Source organism: Charadrius vociferus, unplaced genomic scaffold (genome assembly GCF_000708025.1).
Source record: "Charadrius vociferus isolate BGI_N301 unplaced genomic scaffold, ASM70802v2 scaffold161, whole genome shotgun sequence".
NCBI lineage: Eukaryota > Metazoa > Chordata > Aves > Charadriiformes > Charadriidae > Charadrius > Charadrius vociferus.
This window is the reverse complement of record NW_009646928.1, coordinates 7,469,778-7,487,519: the sequence shown is the minus strand read 5'-3', so window position 1 is coordinate 7,487,519 and position 17,742 is coordinate 7,469,778. Positions and strand designations below refer to the sequence as shown.

At 38.8% G+C, this 17,742-nt stretch overlaps 1 protein-coding gene across 1 annotated transcript in view; it reads right to left on the bottom strand.

Annotated features, from left to right (window-relative positions):
- The window catches only part of PLA2R1 (phospholipase A2 receptor 1, 180kDa), a 41,467-nt gene that overhangs the window by 11,779 nt on the left and 11,946 nt on the right, over positions 1-17,742 (bottom strand). The window contains exons 8-18 of the mRNA XM_009894653.1: positions 16,746-16,853; positions 11,254-11,366; positions 9,032-9,201; positions 7,670-7,872; positions 7,225-7,370; positions 6,629-6,713; positions 5,571-5,703; positions 5,065-5,100; positions 4,393-4,550; positions 1,446-1,510; positions 961-1,064 (exon numbers count right to left, since the gene is read on the bottom strand). Of these exons, the coding sequence (XP_009892955.1) occupies positions 961-1,064; positions 1,446-1,510; positions 4,393-4,550; positions 5,065-5,100; positions 5,571-5,703; positions 6,629-6,713; positions 7,225-7,370; positions 7,670-7,872; positions 9,032-9,201; positions 11,254-11,366; positions 16,746-16,853 (1,321 nt within the window). The remainder of the gene's footprint in view (positions 1-960; positions 1,065-1,445; positions 1,511-4,392; positions 4,551-5,064; positions 5,101-5,570; positions 5,704-6,628; positions 6,714-7,224; positions 7,371-7,669; positions 7,873-9,031; positions 9,202-11,253; positions 11,367-16,745; positions 16,854-17,742) is intronic.

Sequence of the window (17,742 nt, the reverse complement as noted above, 5' to 3'; positions counted from 1 at the left end):
ATACATTTTTCAGTGGAACACAGTGCACTCAGCAAGTTGTTGACCAGTTCCCATTTGCTGGCCAGCTGATGGGGGAGCATGGGCATCCCTTCCTTTTATCCGATACTAACAATAGTAACATAAAACTCAAGCATTCGAAAGACATGAATCAAAACCCCAAGATTATGTGGGGAAAAAAAGAAGGGTTTACATTTTTTCAGTTTTGGCTCTGGAGGCTGGGATTACAGGAGTGCAACTGCATTAATTTTTTTCAGACACAAATACAAAGCCAGGCATTTTTTCTTTTCATGCAACCTGACATGTTTACTTTATCATATAATTTGAAGATCTTCAGAAAGCAGAGACTGCGAGATGACAGAAATCACTGGAACCAGCAGCACTGTAATTTTTTTTTTTTATTACTCTAGCAAACTTTAGAGCTATGCGGTGGTGCAAAGGCTAGCACCAAAACCACGATACCAAAAAAATCCCTCAGCAGATTGGCTACGGGGTCAAAAATAAACTAGAAACCTGAGTATTTAAAGTTGTGTGCTGATAGAAAAACAGTTTATAAACGTAGGAAAAATTATTGTTCATCCATCTGGCTCATCTGGTTATGAGAAAACTGACTGTGAAAACCAGCAATGCATTAACATTTTTGCTGTGCCACATAACAGATTCTTAAGTAAAATTAAAGACTCAGTATCACTGGAATCTATATTTTGCCATTAGAGTACTGGAACTATTAATATACTTTTAAATCCTATAACCTAGTCTCTGAGCATATTCATGATATTTTAATACTCTTTTCTTAACCCTAAAAGCAGTTTTGCAAATTATAACCATGTAACAGGACTACATACTACAGGACCACATAATATGGATTGCATTTTTTGAAAACAGTTAAAAAAACTATAACCCCTTTGGCCAACAACAGAATCAAATCACAACACCTGCAACAAAAGGAGATATAATATAAACCTGTCTGTGATGAAATGAAGCCGCATCTTCTCCCTGGTTTCTGTGGATCTCTCTCCCTCCCTTCATTCCAGTTCTGGTATGTTACTGGTGACTCATCTCTCCAGCTGCGCAGAAATGTTAAGAGGGTAGTTACACTTTTTCCTATCCTTACCTAAAAATACAACCTCCATTAAAAGTGTTTGTAAGCAGCTACAGGGTAGAAAGTGCCCCTTTATTAACTAAGCTTTAAAAAAAGACAACCAACAACAACAAGGATGATGTTCATGTCTTTGGCTTGTATCTTTTATACCCCTTCTAGAAGAAATACTGTAACAAGGAGATAAATTAAGGGTAATATATGCTGAATGATATTTACATGAGAAATGAAGCTCTCTTGAGTACCCCACTCAGTCATCAAACTGTTTTAGCCCATCAGAGTGAATGGCAGCCTGTAAATGGGGCATGCCAAGTACAACTCACAGCAGCTGAAGTGTAGGTATTCTTACCGAAATTCATCGCTGAGGTTTTCTGCGTGTAATCCAATCCACCAGTGAACATCACTATTTGATAGCTATAAAAAAAAAAATAAAATAAATGTTTTGCCATACATTTAATCGTTGTTGCCCTCTATTAAAGCATTCATAAACCCCTAAACTCGGGCTCTGTTTGTATTCAGATGAAGAGAAGCTCCATTGGGTTCCAATGGGAAGAACAGGTGCTAAATCCTGCCTGTGTAAATTTATGTGACTTCAGTAAGGTTATTCATGGAGGTAGAACATGATTTAGCCCCCAGTTTGCACTGGATTGCTGATCTATCTTCTGTAAACCAGGAATTTACAGTTTTAGGAATTTACAGCCCATCTGGCTTGAAAAGGACTGTAGTCTTAGGCTAGAATTTGGTTTTTCCCAACTACTAAAAACAGACAACAGCAAATATTTCCTTTTAGCATTAATATACTGCTGATTCTTAATGCTTCCAAGATATTTTCTATGAACTGACTTCACACAGCTCATACAAGAGATTCCTAGAGATGCTTTCCAGACTGATTGTTGTTCTCCTGAAAGGTTCTAGACCTCCAGTCCTAAAGGGTGAAGTATTGTGGATAAGTCACAGAAATACTGTTATTCAAACAGCCACTTCTTATTGCTGTGCTGACTTGATTCTGCCTTAAACTATGAATGGGCTTCACTTTCAGGGTTGGCCACTCCATAGTCTCAATTTTGGGGTCTTTGGGAAAGAGCCAACAAAGGGAAAAAAAGTTCTGAATGGGCAGGACACTAGAAAAGCCACCCTGTCTCTGAGAAACCCTTTTTCTTCCCCAGAAAGAACTGAATTGCAGCCTGTATTGTGTTGTAGTTAGGATTTCACCAGCTTACAGCTTATAGAGCAATATCAAATGAAGAAAATAGATATATCTGACAAAAAAAAAAAAAAAAGAGAGAGTCAGGAATGCTGTCTGATTTGGTATTGCCGAGCCCGTGAGTTTAGTTCTCTAATCACAGCACTCAGCCTAGACATTACAGTTTTTAAAGAAATAGTGAAAAATGTGATTTCAAGTTCCACGCTAAGAAACTTTGACCAAGTTTTCTGATGTCACATGCAAAGTCTATGCAGACTGCTGAGTATTATTTTAGTGATTGCCATCCTTATTCCTGCTTCCACAGGAAACCGGTTACAATCACTTCGGGACACACCTGGCTATGCTGGGAAAGGTTAGCCAAAGGCAGCAGGCTTTAAAATCCCTGCATAAGTTATATTCTGAGACAAAAATTCAAGGAAGTTAACCTGATTTCCAATGCCAAAGGAGTAAACTTGGCTTTTTCATTGCAGAATGCTCACAAACTGCCATAATACCCACTAATTTTAATGCTTTTAAAAGATCTCTTGTAAGTAAACGGGACTTTAGAGAAGCATTTGAAGTGATCTTAAGTCGGAAAAATGCATCTTTTTTTTGAAGTTATATTATTTTTTTAGTCATAAACATTCAGTTCTAGCTAAGGCAGTAATTCCATCACAACACAGTCTCTGGTAGACATGGAAGAAGACAGCCTAGCCAGTTACGTTGCTCTTTCATTCTAAGTTATTTCTGCCATGAACTGTTGGTTTACATCCAGTTCATCATGTTCTAATACAAAATTACTTAAATAGCAGATAGAAACAATGCATAATTCCTTGAAAACTTTAAAACCCCATCTTAATATAACACAATTCTACTTACGCTTTCTATTATAAGTTAAAAGTAGAGAAGGCTGTACACAGTGCAAGCAAAACTCGTGTGGGTCAAGAGCTTTTCTACCAAGCACTAGTTGTCTTTTTTAAGATTATGCTATGATATCCCTTTACATTACAGCCGTATAATTTTGCTCTCAGTAAGGCAGAAACATTGTTTTTATTCAATTATTTTTTTTTGTATTTTCCTTATTTTGCTTTTACTGAGAACATCTAAAAGAAAACAGACAGTTTCTCAGGAATTCATCTGCTTCTGCAGCTATTTCTCAGCTTCAAATCTTTTTGTCAGATCAGAGTGGTTCTAGAGAAATTCTGCTTTCATCCCGAGGAGGGAATTTCGAGGCAGATGTCTTTTTTCCCATATAAATATCCATAGTCACAAAGGGGTTTAATTCAGGAGACATCATACCAATGTGTGGACACACGGAATGTTGCCTAAGCTGGCAGCTGGTGTACACAGAGGAAAAGGTAATCTATTTTCCACGGTCATAAGCACCCACCTCTGTGGTTTAGAGTTCTAGATTTAATTAAGGTGCAGAGAAATTGGTAATTCTTTGTTCTTGGCCAGCTCTCCCCAAGAGCAAACTTTCAAATCATCACGTTGAAGATTTAAACTATAATGACCATTTCAAACATCTGGACTTATTGCCCACATCATGCTAATATACCCGCTGGAATGTCTCTCGGTATTGCTACCTGATGACCAGCTGCGAGTTACTGAATGGGAATGGAACAGAACTGTGGAACTGTGTGGGATCAGGAGACATCCTGGTGGATGCAGAACCACTGTGTGAGCACCTGAGGAACCACGATGGGTCCCGTTGGTCATGGAGGGGTGGGGGAAGAAGAAGAAACAGAGAAGGATGTACACCATGTGAAACAACCCTTTCTCCTTAATTACTTTCATAATTACTAATGGCTAATTACTTTCATAACTTTGGGATAGGAAGCTGATCTTTGCTCCTCTTGGGTTTTGTGAGGCAGACTGATTGACCTGCTCATTAGCAGAGTTGATGCTGCAGATACAGAAATGACTTCTTTAGCTAAATAGGGCTTCAGGGAGGGATGTGGGAAACGAAGACAGCAAGAGAATTATTTCTAAAGTAATAGGTCTTTCATTTTCTACCTGGAGCAACAGGCAGCCAGATATTCCAAAAGATGCAGCAGGAAATAACCAGTTACTGCCTAAGGGTTTATTTTTTCAAAGGGGTCGTTTTTATTACCTTCTTAATTTTATTTTGAATAAAGGCTTGTTCAGCAGAAGAATTTATTGTTGCCATTCCACTATGAAGCCAGCCACAGACAAACTCATAAGTTTCCCAATCTGTAGGACTGACATGGAAAAGGTATTCTGCTCCTTGATAATACATCCACGGCAGTTCTAGAAAACAAGCAAAAGAGTCAGTGCTGGGCAGGGGTAAAAACTCATTTCGAGTCTCATTCTTTGTGACCCCCCTGACCCACCATCAGCCACACATCATATGGACAAATATACCACAGCTAACAGCAGAACTATATTTGACATACGAAATGATGAAAAAAAAAACAACAATGAGTAAATTTTGGGTTTATATTCTATCTTGTGGTACTGCAGTAATGTTACCAGGGTTGCCCAACCTTTGCAAAAAGGCACTTTTAACGTGATGGAGAGGTTATCAAACTCCTGTGCGTATTACTGGTGACATTCCTTTACCTAACCTAAGTACTATCTGACGTTTCAGTGTTCCTAAACAAGAGAGTGGCAGGTTTTGACCTGTAGCAACAAGTTCATACAGAGTTCCTTAATGTAAATTTTTAATTTAGAACATTTTAGTTATTTTATTTTTACTAATAGTTTAAATTGTATTTCCAAATGATAAAGTTTCAAGATGTGAAAAAAAAATATGTTTTCATACCGGATATGTACCAATTCGGATTCTTTGGTTTAACACCTGCAAAAATACACAAATAAGTTAAAACATTGCTGATTAAGAATGAAAAGAGATATTTCACTGAAATTGCATTCTCCACATGGTAAGGATTTAACCAAAATAATGAAGAATATTGCTATTGTCGTTCAGGGACACAAAAAAGGAGTTAAACATGGAATAAAATAAAGTAATTGCCACACTTACTAAACAACATTTTTAGTAACCTTTCTAAATAAGGACTTCGATTAACTCCTGCTAACTAACTGCTAATCATTGCTATCCATTTTTAAACTGACTGGACATATTAGACCTGTTAACTGGCCAACAAACCCTAACGGCCACATACAGCTTTGCCATGATTTCATGCAGAAGATCAATGAGGAGAACTCCAGATGTGGCTAAAAAGCAGGCTTTCAGATATTTTTGTCCTTGTCTCTCCTGAATTGCAAGTAATGGGTATAATAGACAATATATGTTAATTAAAATATCACCTTTTGGTATTTTGCATATCCATTCACGCTTTTCATTGCAGTGTGCTGGAAAGACCGTTCTATTTACTTTGAACACACCGCAGTTTCTTGAGTCATCTTCAACATACTTGCTTTCCAAAAATGAAGATACAACCTGAAAAACAGCACATTCGTTATCTTTCACTGACAATCCAAGGTGAAGCATTTTGAAATCTCATTATGGAGAAAAAGGAAGGATTTTGAGATGTTTGTATGTTAAGAACATTGTAAGTAACAACTAAAGGACCGCCTAAATTATGGTGGTAAAATCAAAAAATAGGGTCCATAATCTCACAGTGTCCTGTCCAAATTTCCTATTTTGTATCAGATTCCCTCTTTGTGAAAATAATGGAATAGCTATGAAACCTAACAATTTTTTGACGTGATCAGCAGTGGTCAGCCACACCTAACAGCCTTTGCTTTGGTTCAACATGTTGCATGATTGAATTTTACACTCGCATTCTGAAATTACTTAAATAACGCTGGCAGAGCTGGCACTGTTCTTTAAGACTGAAAACTAATGGGATATTAAAAGCTCACCCTTCTTGAGTTGTTTGATGTTTAAATCCCAGGTACTAACCATTAGTGTGGCATGTGGCACCAACGTCTTCAAGGATGCAAAATCAAAAGTGGTATTAATAAAGGAAAGACTTAGCTCTGAATGCAGGCACGAACCTAACAGTCATAGAACAAATAAAGCACGTAAGCACAGCTCTAAAGCTTTCCAATGTATGTGTGTATATATATACACATGCATGTGCTCACTCTGCACATAGCCGGTCCTGGGTTAACCACAAAGTGCTTTGCAGGAAAGCACACATCTGCAAACCTTTACAACCCTACCAAATTCCTTTCGCAGTTACGCAGGCTGCTATTTTAATAGTAGTGTACTATTGATCCTATTGTAACAATTACTCTAAGTATGTGGACACGAAAAACAATTTTCCTGGCCAACATTTGCTCACAAGGCTTATTTTTGTAAACTTATGCTCAGATATGACTTGAAAGGTTATGGAAATAAGTAGTATACAGATAGTTACAGGTGTTCTGTCAGACCACTGCCACGTCCCTCCAGAAAGTGGGTTTCTTTTATTAAATCCAATCCAGAACTGCCTTTCTTCTGTCCTATGAGGGAAACAAAGAAAATAACACTTCTCACGTACTTTTTCCGTAGCTATTAAACAGATTATTTTTTTAAGTAGTGCGAATACCCATATTAATTTCTTCTTGAATTCAATATATCATTCTGCAATTCATTTCTTAACCTTTTTAGGATCCTTAAGGTAAACTCTGGTTTTCCTACTAAAATGCTAAATTATATCTTTAAAGATGAAAACAGTTAAAATAGGATTAAAATTGCCAAACTTACATTTCAATGGGGAATGCTAACTCACAAGAACATCACCTTGACATTAACAGTTGCTCTACATCTACTACAGAGATCATCTTCAAAAAGAATCGCATTACAGTGCTGCTAATACACTTCTTTTCACCCATTTCTAAGTTCATGTTAGTCAAGAGTAGAGACTTCTTTAGCCACTAGGTAAAGAGGATGGAAGAATCTAAATCATAGGTTATTTTTACATATTAATATGATTAAGATAAATCTTGTTGCTGTAAAAAAAAATATATTTACCTATCAAAAATTGTATACAATAAATTGTTTAAAAATGTCTCTTCATAGATATGGCTAAAACTAGCAAGATGTGCTCCAAAATCTTGGCATAACGCTTCTGCTTCATCCCATGTTCTTCTCATCAGAACTTTCTCATTGTGAAATATCTGCAATAAAATAAACACTGCCATAAATGTAGTTGATTTTGGACAGCAGTTGTTTCAGAAACCCATAAAAATCAGATATTATTCGCAGGTTTTCTTACAATAAAGCCATGTATATTCCAAGTATAGTTCTGATTCAAGTCTTAAGACTTTCACTCGCTTTAAAATGCAGTGAAGGATGGTAACAATTGATTTTTGTTTGTTGAGTAAAAGAAATAATGACTAACAAAAAATATTTTAGGAACAACATACTCCTAAGCCAATGTAGAATCAGAAAAATTCAGAGCAAGTTTGTCGTGTACCTTGTAGCAGTTGAGTAGATTAGCTTCTGACTCCCATCCAAAATAGCAGGAACTCAAATGTTTTTGAAAAGTAAGTTCAGGTTCTTCATAAGAATTGATTTTTTGCTTGCACAATGACATTGCTTTGAAATTCTTACAGCTTTTCACCTCCCAATAACCAAGGGGGTGCTGCCCTCGCATAGCGACGCATCCTCCAGAATGACCTAGACATGGAAGTAAGTGTCAAGTATCAGACTAAAGCATTTGAATTTTGTGGCTTTTTGGTGAAGCGACTGATTTATTGGCATCAGGTTCTGGATAAAACCTCGATGAACTTCCAAAAGTAGCAAATTCTCTGGGCAACAACCGTTTTATAAGCCTGCCTTGGCTGACCCGAGCTTGTAAAATGAACCGTGACAAACTTCTTTCCTTTGAGGGCGGCAGAGCACTGGAACAGGCTGCCCAAAGAGGTTGTGGAGTCTCCCACTCCGGAGACGTTCAAAACCCACCTGGATGCCATCCTGTGCAACCTGCTGTAGGTGACCCTGCCCTGGCAGGGGGGTTGGACTAGATGGTCTCCTGAGGTCCCTTCCAACCCCTACCATTCTGTGATTGATTTTTTCAGTTTTGTTTTCTTGGAATATTTTCCTCTGGATTAATATTAAACAAACAAAATCAAGCAAGCAAATCAAGAAACAGCAAACTAAAGGGGACATAGAAAAAACGTCCATGCAGTGCTCTTATTGCCAGAAATGTATCTAAGACAAAATCTCCCCTCTTTTCATATAAAATGCAAAATTACAAACTGTGACTGTTACTGAAGAAAATTCATGACTTCTCTGGGATCTTTTGCTGGGATTCCTGGAAAGCCCTGATGGCCTCCTTGCAAAGACCACAAAGAAATGTATGAAAAACATCCCACAGAAAAAGAAAATATTTTTTTTTTTTCCCAACTCAGTCTTTTCCTAGTGACTGCTGCTGAAAAGGAGCTCACCTCCAACTCTTCAACTCACAAGTTTTTATATTGCTTTGTCTTCCCGACAGATGATGGAGAAAATATTAATTCCCCCCCTGCCACGCAGAGGGGAGGGCAGAGCGATGTCCAACATCCTGCCACAACTGGGGAGCCCGCAATAAAGGCGCCCAGGTGGGAAGTGGGGAAGGAAGCTCCAGCTTCTCCACAATTCCCAACTAATCTAACCAAATCCATTGTAGGAAGTTACATAGGCAACAGAAAACATACACTTATGTCTCTGCTCTCTTGACCAGGGAGGGAGGAAAGGACCGGGACTCTTCGGTCACTGCTAAGCCAGTGGTGGCAGGGGGAAGAGAGCACATTGCCCCTCTCTGAGCCGTTTCTTTATTTATTAGCTCATTACTCACGTGGCTGGTACTGGTTCCAGTTTGTGTAGCTCACGGAGCAATTCTTCCCCGCTGCACTTAGCCAAAAGTATTCTCCTGTGTTGTTAAGGTCTTGCAATCCTATCCAAAAGTAAGTTCTCTCAGATTTTACCACGCTACGGATCATGCTGTTGATAAAAGCTTGTTCAAACCTTGATAAAATAATCAAGACAAAAGGTTTATTAGAATAAAACAGGTCAACTGCTATTTCACTGAATAGCTCTCATGAAAATATTTAAATTATGCAAGAAGAGAATATGTAAGAGGTACTTAATTTTCTTTATAGAATGCTGTGGGGAACTTCCGGCACAAGTCTGTAGTATAAACCATAATTTTTCCCTTTTTCTTATTTCCCCCCTCAGCATTTGGGCACATAGGAAAAACAGTAGATTAAGATTTTATGAGCTCAATGCTTATGCTAGACGATATAAAGACAGAATATATTAATGACACAGAGATAAAAAGAAGAAACTCCTCGTATGAAGGAGAAAAAACAGTGGGGTCTGAAAAAGCTACAGAAGAAAGAAAAGAAAAAGATTTGCACAGAAGTATCCTGTTAGAGCCGGACACATAGAACAGCACCGAGAAACCAGAGCTGAAGGGCTCAAAGCACTAGCTGACCTAACTACAGAAGGAATCACTTTTTCCTTTCATTTCCTCATTGAAGTTACCTGAGAGCTTTACACCTTTTTTCAAGTCATAATTGTTGCATATATTAACCCATTTTCACTTAAATGTAATTTATTCAGATATAACTGGTATAGCACCATACAAAAAATGCTTCAGTTTATGAGAACATTTAATCAGCTTCCTACGAAAATACATACAGCAAATTCCCAGTTTGATAAAGACTTATACAACTTCTTGGTTTCACACGTTGTGAAAAGAATGGCTAAATACCATAAGAATCATACTAATGTAAAAAACTGAATGTATCTGTAAGACTGAGTGAGGACTTTTATTTTATTTTCATTTCCTCCCTATGTTCTCTTTTTATATCAGTTCTCTGTCCTCTACAGCCTACTTTTTAATTAATATTTTAGGACCAATACGATGAAGAGTTTTTGCATTTTTCACACCAGAACAACAAACCTCAACAGTAATTAAAAAAGAAAAAAAAAAAGCTAAACTAACAACTAGCTTCCTTTGCCACTCCAACATTGGAACTAACACAATAAACACTGATGGCTACACCCAGCAAAAATCAAATAAAAAGAAACAAGCAGAAAAAGACAGAAGGTGTGCTTCCAGCCCTGTGCAGTGTGCTCTCAGCTCTCTGTGACCTTTGAGCTGCGAATGCTCAGCTGCGAGAATTTGTCCCATATTGTCCCCATAAGGATTATCGCCGTACTGCAGTACAGCGCTGTAGGTATTGTGCGCAACCCTGAAACCACCCGGCAGGCCAAATTCCCATCGATGCAAATCCTTACGTGGGGTGGCCTGTGTTTTCCTAAAATTTCTAGCTATCGTTCATCTGACTGCCGGTGGCTACAGTACTACCCCCATCCTTTAAAGGGAGGGGAGATTTCCTCCTAATATTTTTTGTTTGGTGGGTTTTTTTTTACAATAAACACATGGAGGTTAAAGTATGTATGTAATGCATCTATCTGTATGTCATAAACTTTAATGGGAATCCAACATATAGGGTATATCACAAAGCAATCAGAGAAATCCCAAGCATCTGGAAATCTGCAGAGGAGAAAGCCTTTGCTGAAGCTGGAATACAGGTAAATAGGAACAAAGCAAGGCAAGGCAGACCTCAAACGCTTTCAAACATTTACTCTCTCTCCTTATTTGCTGAGAACACACGTAAAATGCATACGTAAATAGAAACATTTATAAAACATTAATTGATTCGGATTATAATTTGATATATTTTGATTACAAAAATTAAATATATTTTCATTTTTCAGTATAGTTTCCAAGTACACTAATAAAGTTTCTTAAAGATGTTACATACCTCTGCAGAAAGCATCTTGTTTAGATTCCTGCATGCTCGCATGTGTGCACATTGCTATAAGTGTTTATTAGCCTAACAACTGCTTTTTACTAAATTTATTTTCAATTAAAAAATAAAGCAAAATGCACCTTTCATTTTAGGCAATGTTAGTAATTACGCTCGCCTCTCTTTTGCCATGCAACACTTTCTAAAGTTAGAATAGCTCGTTAGAGGTATCTTCACGCTGTCTAATAGGATTAACTACCTGTTTGTTACTGATACAAGTGCAGATGGGCAGAAATAACCACTGGAAGCATGTTCAAAACTTCGAGGGGTACTGTCGATTTTGTAACAATATCCACCATGTCTTTCCCATCCCTTAAAAGAAATGAACATTATTTTATAGATTATTAGTTATTATATAGTTGTTATAAAACTTGATCCCCTTTTGTACCTTCTGTCTGATCATCACTGACGACCCTATAGCCCTTTTCCTTTCTACCATGGTTCAAGAGTAGTTACCCTCAAGGTCACTGAAAACACGGGTAAATTTAACAAAGGTTTAAAGTTTAAATCCTTAAATCGTGCAAAAACTGGCTTAACACACACACACACACGCAGTAACATCTTTAATGGGTATGACAAAACTGTGGGCAACAGTTCAGGCACTCTCCCCGCGCACTACTTCTGTTTCAATTTTATACTTTGAATATTGTTTCACTGACTGAGTTCTGGGGAGGTACACCAGGCCCCTCAGACAGCCATCTCTTTGCATGAAGCACGGAGTGGCACTTGTTGAATTCCACTAGTGGTAACCCACTGCTGATATCTAATACCTGAAGGGCAGGGTAAACACTGTCACTTTCACTTAAGTTGTTATAAGAAAGGATTACAGCTGCCCTTTGTTTTCAACTGTAAGCAGAAGTACTTATTCCAGAATTTGCTGGCCTTTCACACAGCAATGCACTCTAGTTATTTACCTTTTCTCAGCTCCCTTTCTCATTTTCAAATAGAACTTCCAAATAAATAAACAAGTACATGAAATTAATTTAACAATCATCCTACTCCGATAATACAGAATTAAAATGACGCATTTTCGTGGTTTATCAGATGAGCCGGAACACTGAGTCAGTGGTCAGCCTGCCTTATTTCTTCTTATTATTAATGTTTTATTTCTTATTCTTCACCTCTGGGTGTCCAGAAGACGCTACCAGGACTGGTGTGAATTCTGCCTGTGTAAGTTCATGGGGCATACCTGCCTGGTCTTCCTGCTTGAGTGTTTTAAATAATCAAGAGAATAAAGAGATAAAAAACCATTTCTGTCTAAACTTGAAGCCACACTGTCCTGGTTTGAGCGACGGAGGACTAATTTATCTTTTGGTAATTTTACTTTTCAGTAAAGTCTTTTCTAGCGCTTGGGAAAACTGCACTTTTAGAAGATTCTAGTGTCTGAATTTGTGAAAATATTTACAGTTTCAAGGTCTCGGTGTTTTCGAGCTCGCCTGGTGCAGAGATGAGGAGGAGCGAGACCTGGGCACTTGACCCAAGCTGGCCAACGGGATTATTTCATACCATGAATGTCACACTCAATATAAATTAGGAACTTTGCTGCAAAGTGCTCTCTCTCCCTTGATGGCTGCCATCTTGAGAACTTCTTGCACCGGTGCCGGACCCCTGAGCCCTTCCCTTCCTCCCAAAGCCGTAGTACTTGCGGTGTCCTACATTTGCTGTCACTGCTGGGAGTGCACAGCTTCCGACTGATGGAATTGGCTGAGTATAATCCTTATATATTTTATATTGCTATCCAGATCAATACTGGTTCTTCAGTATTACTAATGTTAATTACTTGGTCTTATCCTATTAAATCTGTTTATATTTCAACCCTCCGGTTTCCCTGTTTTTCCCCAACTCCCCTTCCCAGGCGGGGAGGGGTCATCGTGTGATAGAATAATTGTCTGAATGACAATAAATTGTTGTAGGTTCTTCAAACCAGGACACACACACAGACAGGGGAACCAGCCAGTCTCGCTTTGCGTCTTCCCTGAGGGAGGTGCTGCTTGCAGGGGAGCTCACAAAGCAGCACAACGGGGAGCAAGCACAGCACCCAGGCGGGCACCATCAAACACCGCTTGATGGAGACATTAACAGCAAAAGGAGAAAAAAAAAGGAAACGGATAAGCTCTTTTTCTGCTCTCCATCCTCAGGTACAATAAAGATGCTGCAGAGCTATTCAGGACAGCAATCAAACATTATGCACATCCTTCACCCCTGCTGAATCTGGGGAGGCAAATTTCAGCTTCTAGTTAGGAGTGTGTTTGCTGTCAGGACGGCTGACAGCTCTGCTGCCTTTTACTATCATCCCCTCGGATGCTTGGAAGATGGCTGGGCACAGCCCTTTGTACAGCACAAAAGCACAGAAGCAAAAAGGAGCTGCGGTATCAATTTCTGTGGTTTCACCAGAACGACACGCATGGATTGCTCAGATGTCAGCTTTGCAAGCAGAAGTAAACAACCAGGTTTAGGATCTTCCCTATCTCCATACCAATGAGCTGGGACATCCCAGTGCCTAAAGACTGGAGGAAAGTAATTTGACACTAATCTTTACTTTAAAAAGAGATAACAATACTGTGGAGTAACTAGAGGCCGGGAAGCTTTCATTGAGGGCAAGCACAGATTGAGAAATTCCAAACTTAAAAGGCTGAGTAATTGGTCAATGAAATGCCAGATGGCATTCTGTACAGATGAATATGAAGTGATGCACGTGGGGATCCCTCCTGCATCCCCCAGTAATTTCATGTATGAAGTGAGGGAGAGCTATCTCACTCCCACCAGCCAGGAACAAGATTTGGAGGTTATGATGGTTAAGTTCCATGAAACACCAGCTTAGTCAAAAAGCCAAATTGAACCTTAAGAATTGTGAGGAGAGAAAGAACAGAGAAGGTCATTCTGTCCTTTTGAATTCACTTTTTTGCCACTTTTTTTTTTGAGTTCTGACCCTCAATCTCAGAAAAAAACATATTAGAAAAGAAGGGCATCAAAGATGACAAAAAGTACGGTGCTGCTTCCACATAAGCAGTAAATGAGTAGGCCACGACTCTTCAGCCTGGCAAAAGGAGATGCCTTAGGGAGGGTATGACACAGATCTACAAAATGTTGAGTGCCATGAAGGTGGGCAACTACTTCAGTACAAGACCTTGGGGATGACAAACAAAGCTAAGCTAGCAGGAGGAAGGTTCAACATGGAAAGAAGGTGGCTTTTTTTCATTCAAAGGGTAGTAGATTTATAGATCTCCTCACTAAGTAATGTTACGAATGCAAAGAGTTTGCATGAGTTCAAGGGGGAATCATCAAGCACCTGGAGGGGATGCCCAATGCGGGCTGTTAGATACACAAGTCTTAAAACGCTCAGGAAATCCCCTGAATGGTTGGGGGTGAAGAGAAAATTGCAGGAAGCTTTATCTGTATTTGCCCTGTCCTGCTCTTCCCCAAACAGCACTTGCAGCCACCTGTGGGAGGCAGAACAAGAGGCCAAATGGACCCTTAATCTGAGCAGCTGACCTTCTGCTCTTAACGACGTTCTGTAGCCTTAATAGCAATTCTCTTCTTAGAAGTACAATTCTCTCTTGTTACAACAACAATAAAAACAGATGCTCGATTTAGTACTACACTGTTATCTTTTGATGCACTAATTAAAGTGTAGAGGACTGGAGAAAGTCACCAGTACAAATACAGTCAGCTCTGCACACAGAAACCTCCAACTCGATTATCAAGCAGCTGACAGCTCCGCAACCTGTTTCAAAGGCCGGTTGAAAGAAAGTGTTTAAAACCATTAACTCTGTATTGGGGAAAACTGCCCAGAGAATCTGACCTTTGCAATAAAATATTTATTCTCAGTAATAGCCTGCTGACTAAGAAAAAAGAACAGTTGAGCTAAGGGAAGAAAGCACTTAGTGCTTTTTATGCCTTAGGATGACAGGAGTGTACGAAAAAAAAAGAGCTCAGATTTCTGGTAACTTGATACAGACATATTGCAAAAACTGCGATCAGCAGAACCACAGAAAATGTTAAAGGCTAGTTCATCTGACGCACAAGTCATAAAATCAACATGAGATGAAAGCTCAGTAATAACGTGTAAGACTATAAAGCTTTAGAAAAGCAAACAACTGCCTGAGGCCAAAACTCCCTGAGAACCTACTAGCAATCCAATACGAATGACAGTATGAGGTTAACGAAGCAGAAGATCAAATGTGAGAAACATCAATAGATATTCTGTACATTTAAGGTAAGTTAGCAACAGAAAAATGGGAAAAAAAGGGTAAATCTGTATGAAATAAAGACTTAGCCTTGGAAAATGACGCCAATAACTAGCAACAACATACACATTGAATGTTAAAAGAAAGCAAGTTGTCAAGATAAAATGTCTGAAATCAAAAGTAGCTTTGAGTAAGCTTAGTACTGACTTCTTTTGATTAAACAAATATAACTTTTTTCACTTTAGAAAGAAAACGATCTATCGAAACCAAGGGACTATAAGAGGGTTTAGCATATGTTTTTACAGGGTATGAAACATCAACAGGCAGAAATTTATCCTGAGTAGGAAGTTTGCCAGAGCAGACCAAACTACCTTCGACCAGTGACAATCTCTTGAGTCTCAATCCTGTGAGGTACCAGAAGTTGAAGTGCTGTCAAGCTCCTCACTACAACTGGAAGTCTTGATGCTCTGCACATTTTTCACATGGTCAGGACTGTGACAAACCTTTCGTACAGTAATAACACCCAGAATTCTTGAGTGATGAAATACATTGGTCCAAATAAAACAAACGATGTTACCCTAAACTTTTGGAAATGTTAAGCTGGAACCAAGCAGTAACTTCTGCCTCCATAATGGTATGACCAGAACGCTGGATCTGACCACTGTACATCTGGGGAAAAACTGCATCCAACTCCAAACAGTTCAGCTTCAACCTTCTTATAATTCCCCTGAACTGGTTGTGTTTCTTGACTTCTCAAGAAAAAGGACAAGACATGAAAAAAGGAAGACAACGAGCTAAAAGATAAAGCCAGCCAGAGAAGAGAGATTTTCCTGATTCAAAAAGTTCACAAAACTCTCTCAGAGTTTTGAATAAAATTTTAACAACAAAAAGTCTTCAAGTTTGTTCTTTTCACATTGTGAAAAGGAACTGACGGCAAATAAAATCATATTTTAACACATTACTTTTTACTACCAGAATGCAGAGCCTAAAAGCCTGAAAACCTGTTGCAATGGCCTATTTAGATAGCTGTGCTCCTTCCCATTTTTGTTTGAAAGTAAAAGGAATGCTAATGTACGAGTGGAAGAGTTCACTCTCCGTGTCAATGAAACTGATTGTTTTTCACCCTGACATTCCATTTCAATGTATGAAAACCATGTGTGGGATGAGGCATCATATAACAGCCATTATTTGCACAGATGGTGGACAAAAGGGTTTTCACTTTTGATCTAGAAAGAAATAGGAACTTGGGTCACAACCACTGACAACGCAACGAGCCATGAAAGGCACCTTGGGAAAGCTTTTAATCTTACATTAAAATTTAGTTTACATACTTTTAAGGCAAACTACGAGATTTTTCCTAGGAAAACATGCATGTTGTTAATTTGAAAAACTAACATTATCTATCTATTTACATCCATAAATTCCGTAGCTACTTTTTGAGGTTTCCTATATAATTTTATCAGTAAGGCTCTAAAAAAACCCCAAAAAACACAAACCCCCTTACCTCTGGACAACTTGATTCCAGCTCAGGAGACACACGATTAAATTCCCCTGCTTTTTTGCAAATGTAGAAAGTTGTGTCTTCACACTTTTTAACTTTCCAATGTCCCTCCTAAGGGAAAAAAAGAAGTATAATCTATACATACTCATATTCTCATGCCTATCTATACACACACACACGTTATATTACGCTCCCTCCTCCTATTTTAACTTTTCAGTAAAACCAAGGAATTTTTCTCACTCTGTTCATTTATTTATTCTTAGATGGATCATTTATTTCTACCAACACTGTCAGCAAGACTTTTCAAATCAATCATACAAAAGGGTTTGTCTCTTTGAATCACTCTTTGGGATGTAATGCATTTTAATTAACTAACACTATGGCCATGCCAGAGCACCTACTTTTCAGAATAGCTGGGAACTTTGTTCCTATCTATTATAGTTCTCTGTAAGATTAATCTTTGTATTTGAACAGCCTTTACTCAAGATATTACAAAGTTTGTATGATATAATTTTCAGACATCTATACATACTGGATATGTATACAGTATATAAACAGGAGGAGCTAGAGACGTGTGCACACCTCCAAGGCTATGATCTCATTGGCATCATAGAAACATGGTGGGATGACTCCTACGACTGGAGTGTTGGCATGGAAGGCTACAGGCTCTTCAGGAGGCTGGAATGCATGGAGCTCAGCCTAGGGATGGATAAAGAGCTGACTGAGAGCCTATGGGTCAGGATTAAAGGGAAATCAGGAGCAGGGAACATTACAGTGGGGGTCTGCGACAGGCCACCCAACCAAGAAGACCGAGCAGATGAAGCCCTCTATAGACAGACAGGGGCGGCATCACGTTCACAGATCCTGGTCCTCATGGGCGACTTCAGCCACCCCGACATCTGTTGGATGAGTAACACAGCCAGGCATACGCAATCCAGGAGGTTCTTGGATTGCATTGAGGACAACTTCCTTCTCCAAGTGGTTGAGGAGCCAACGAGGA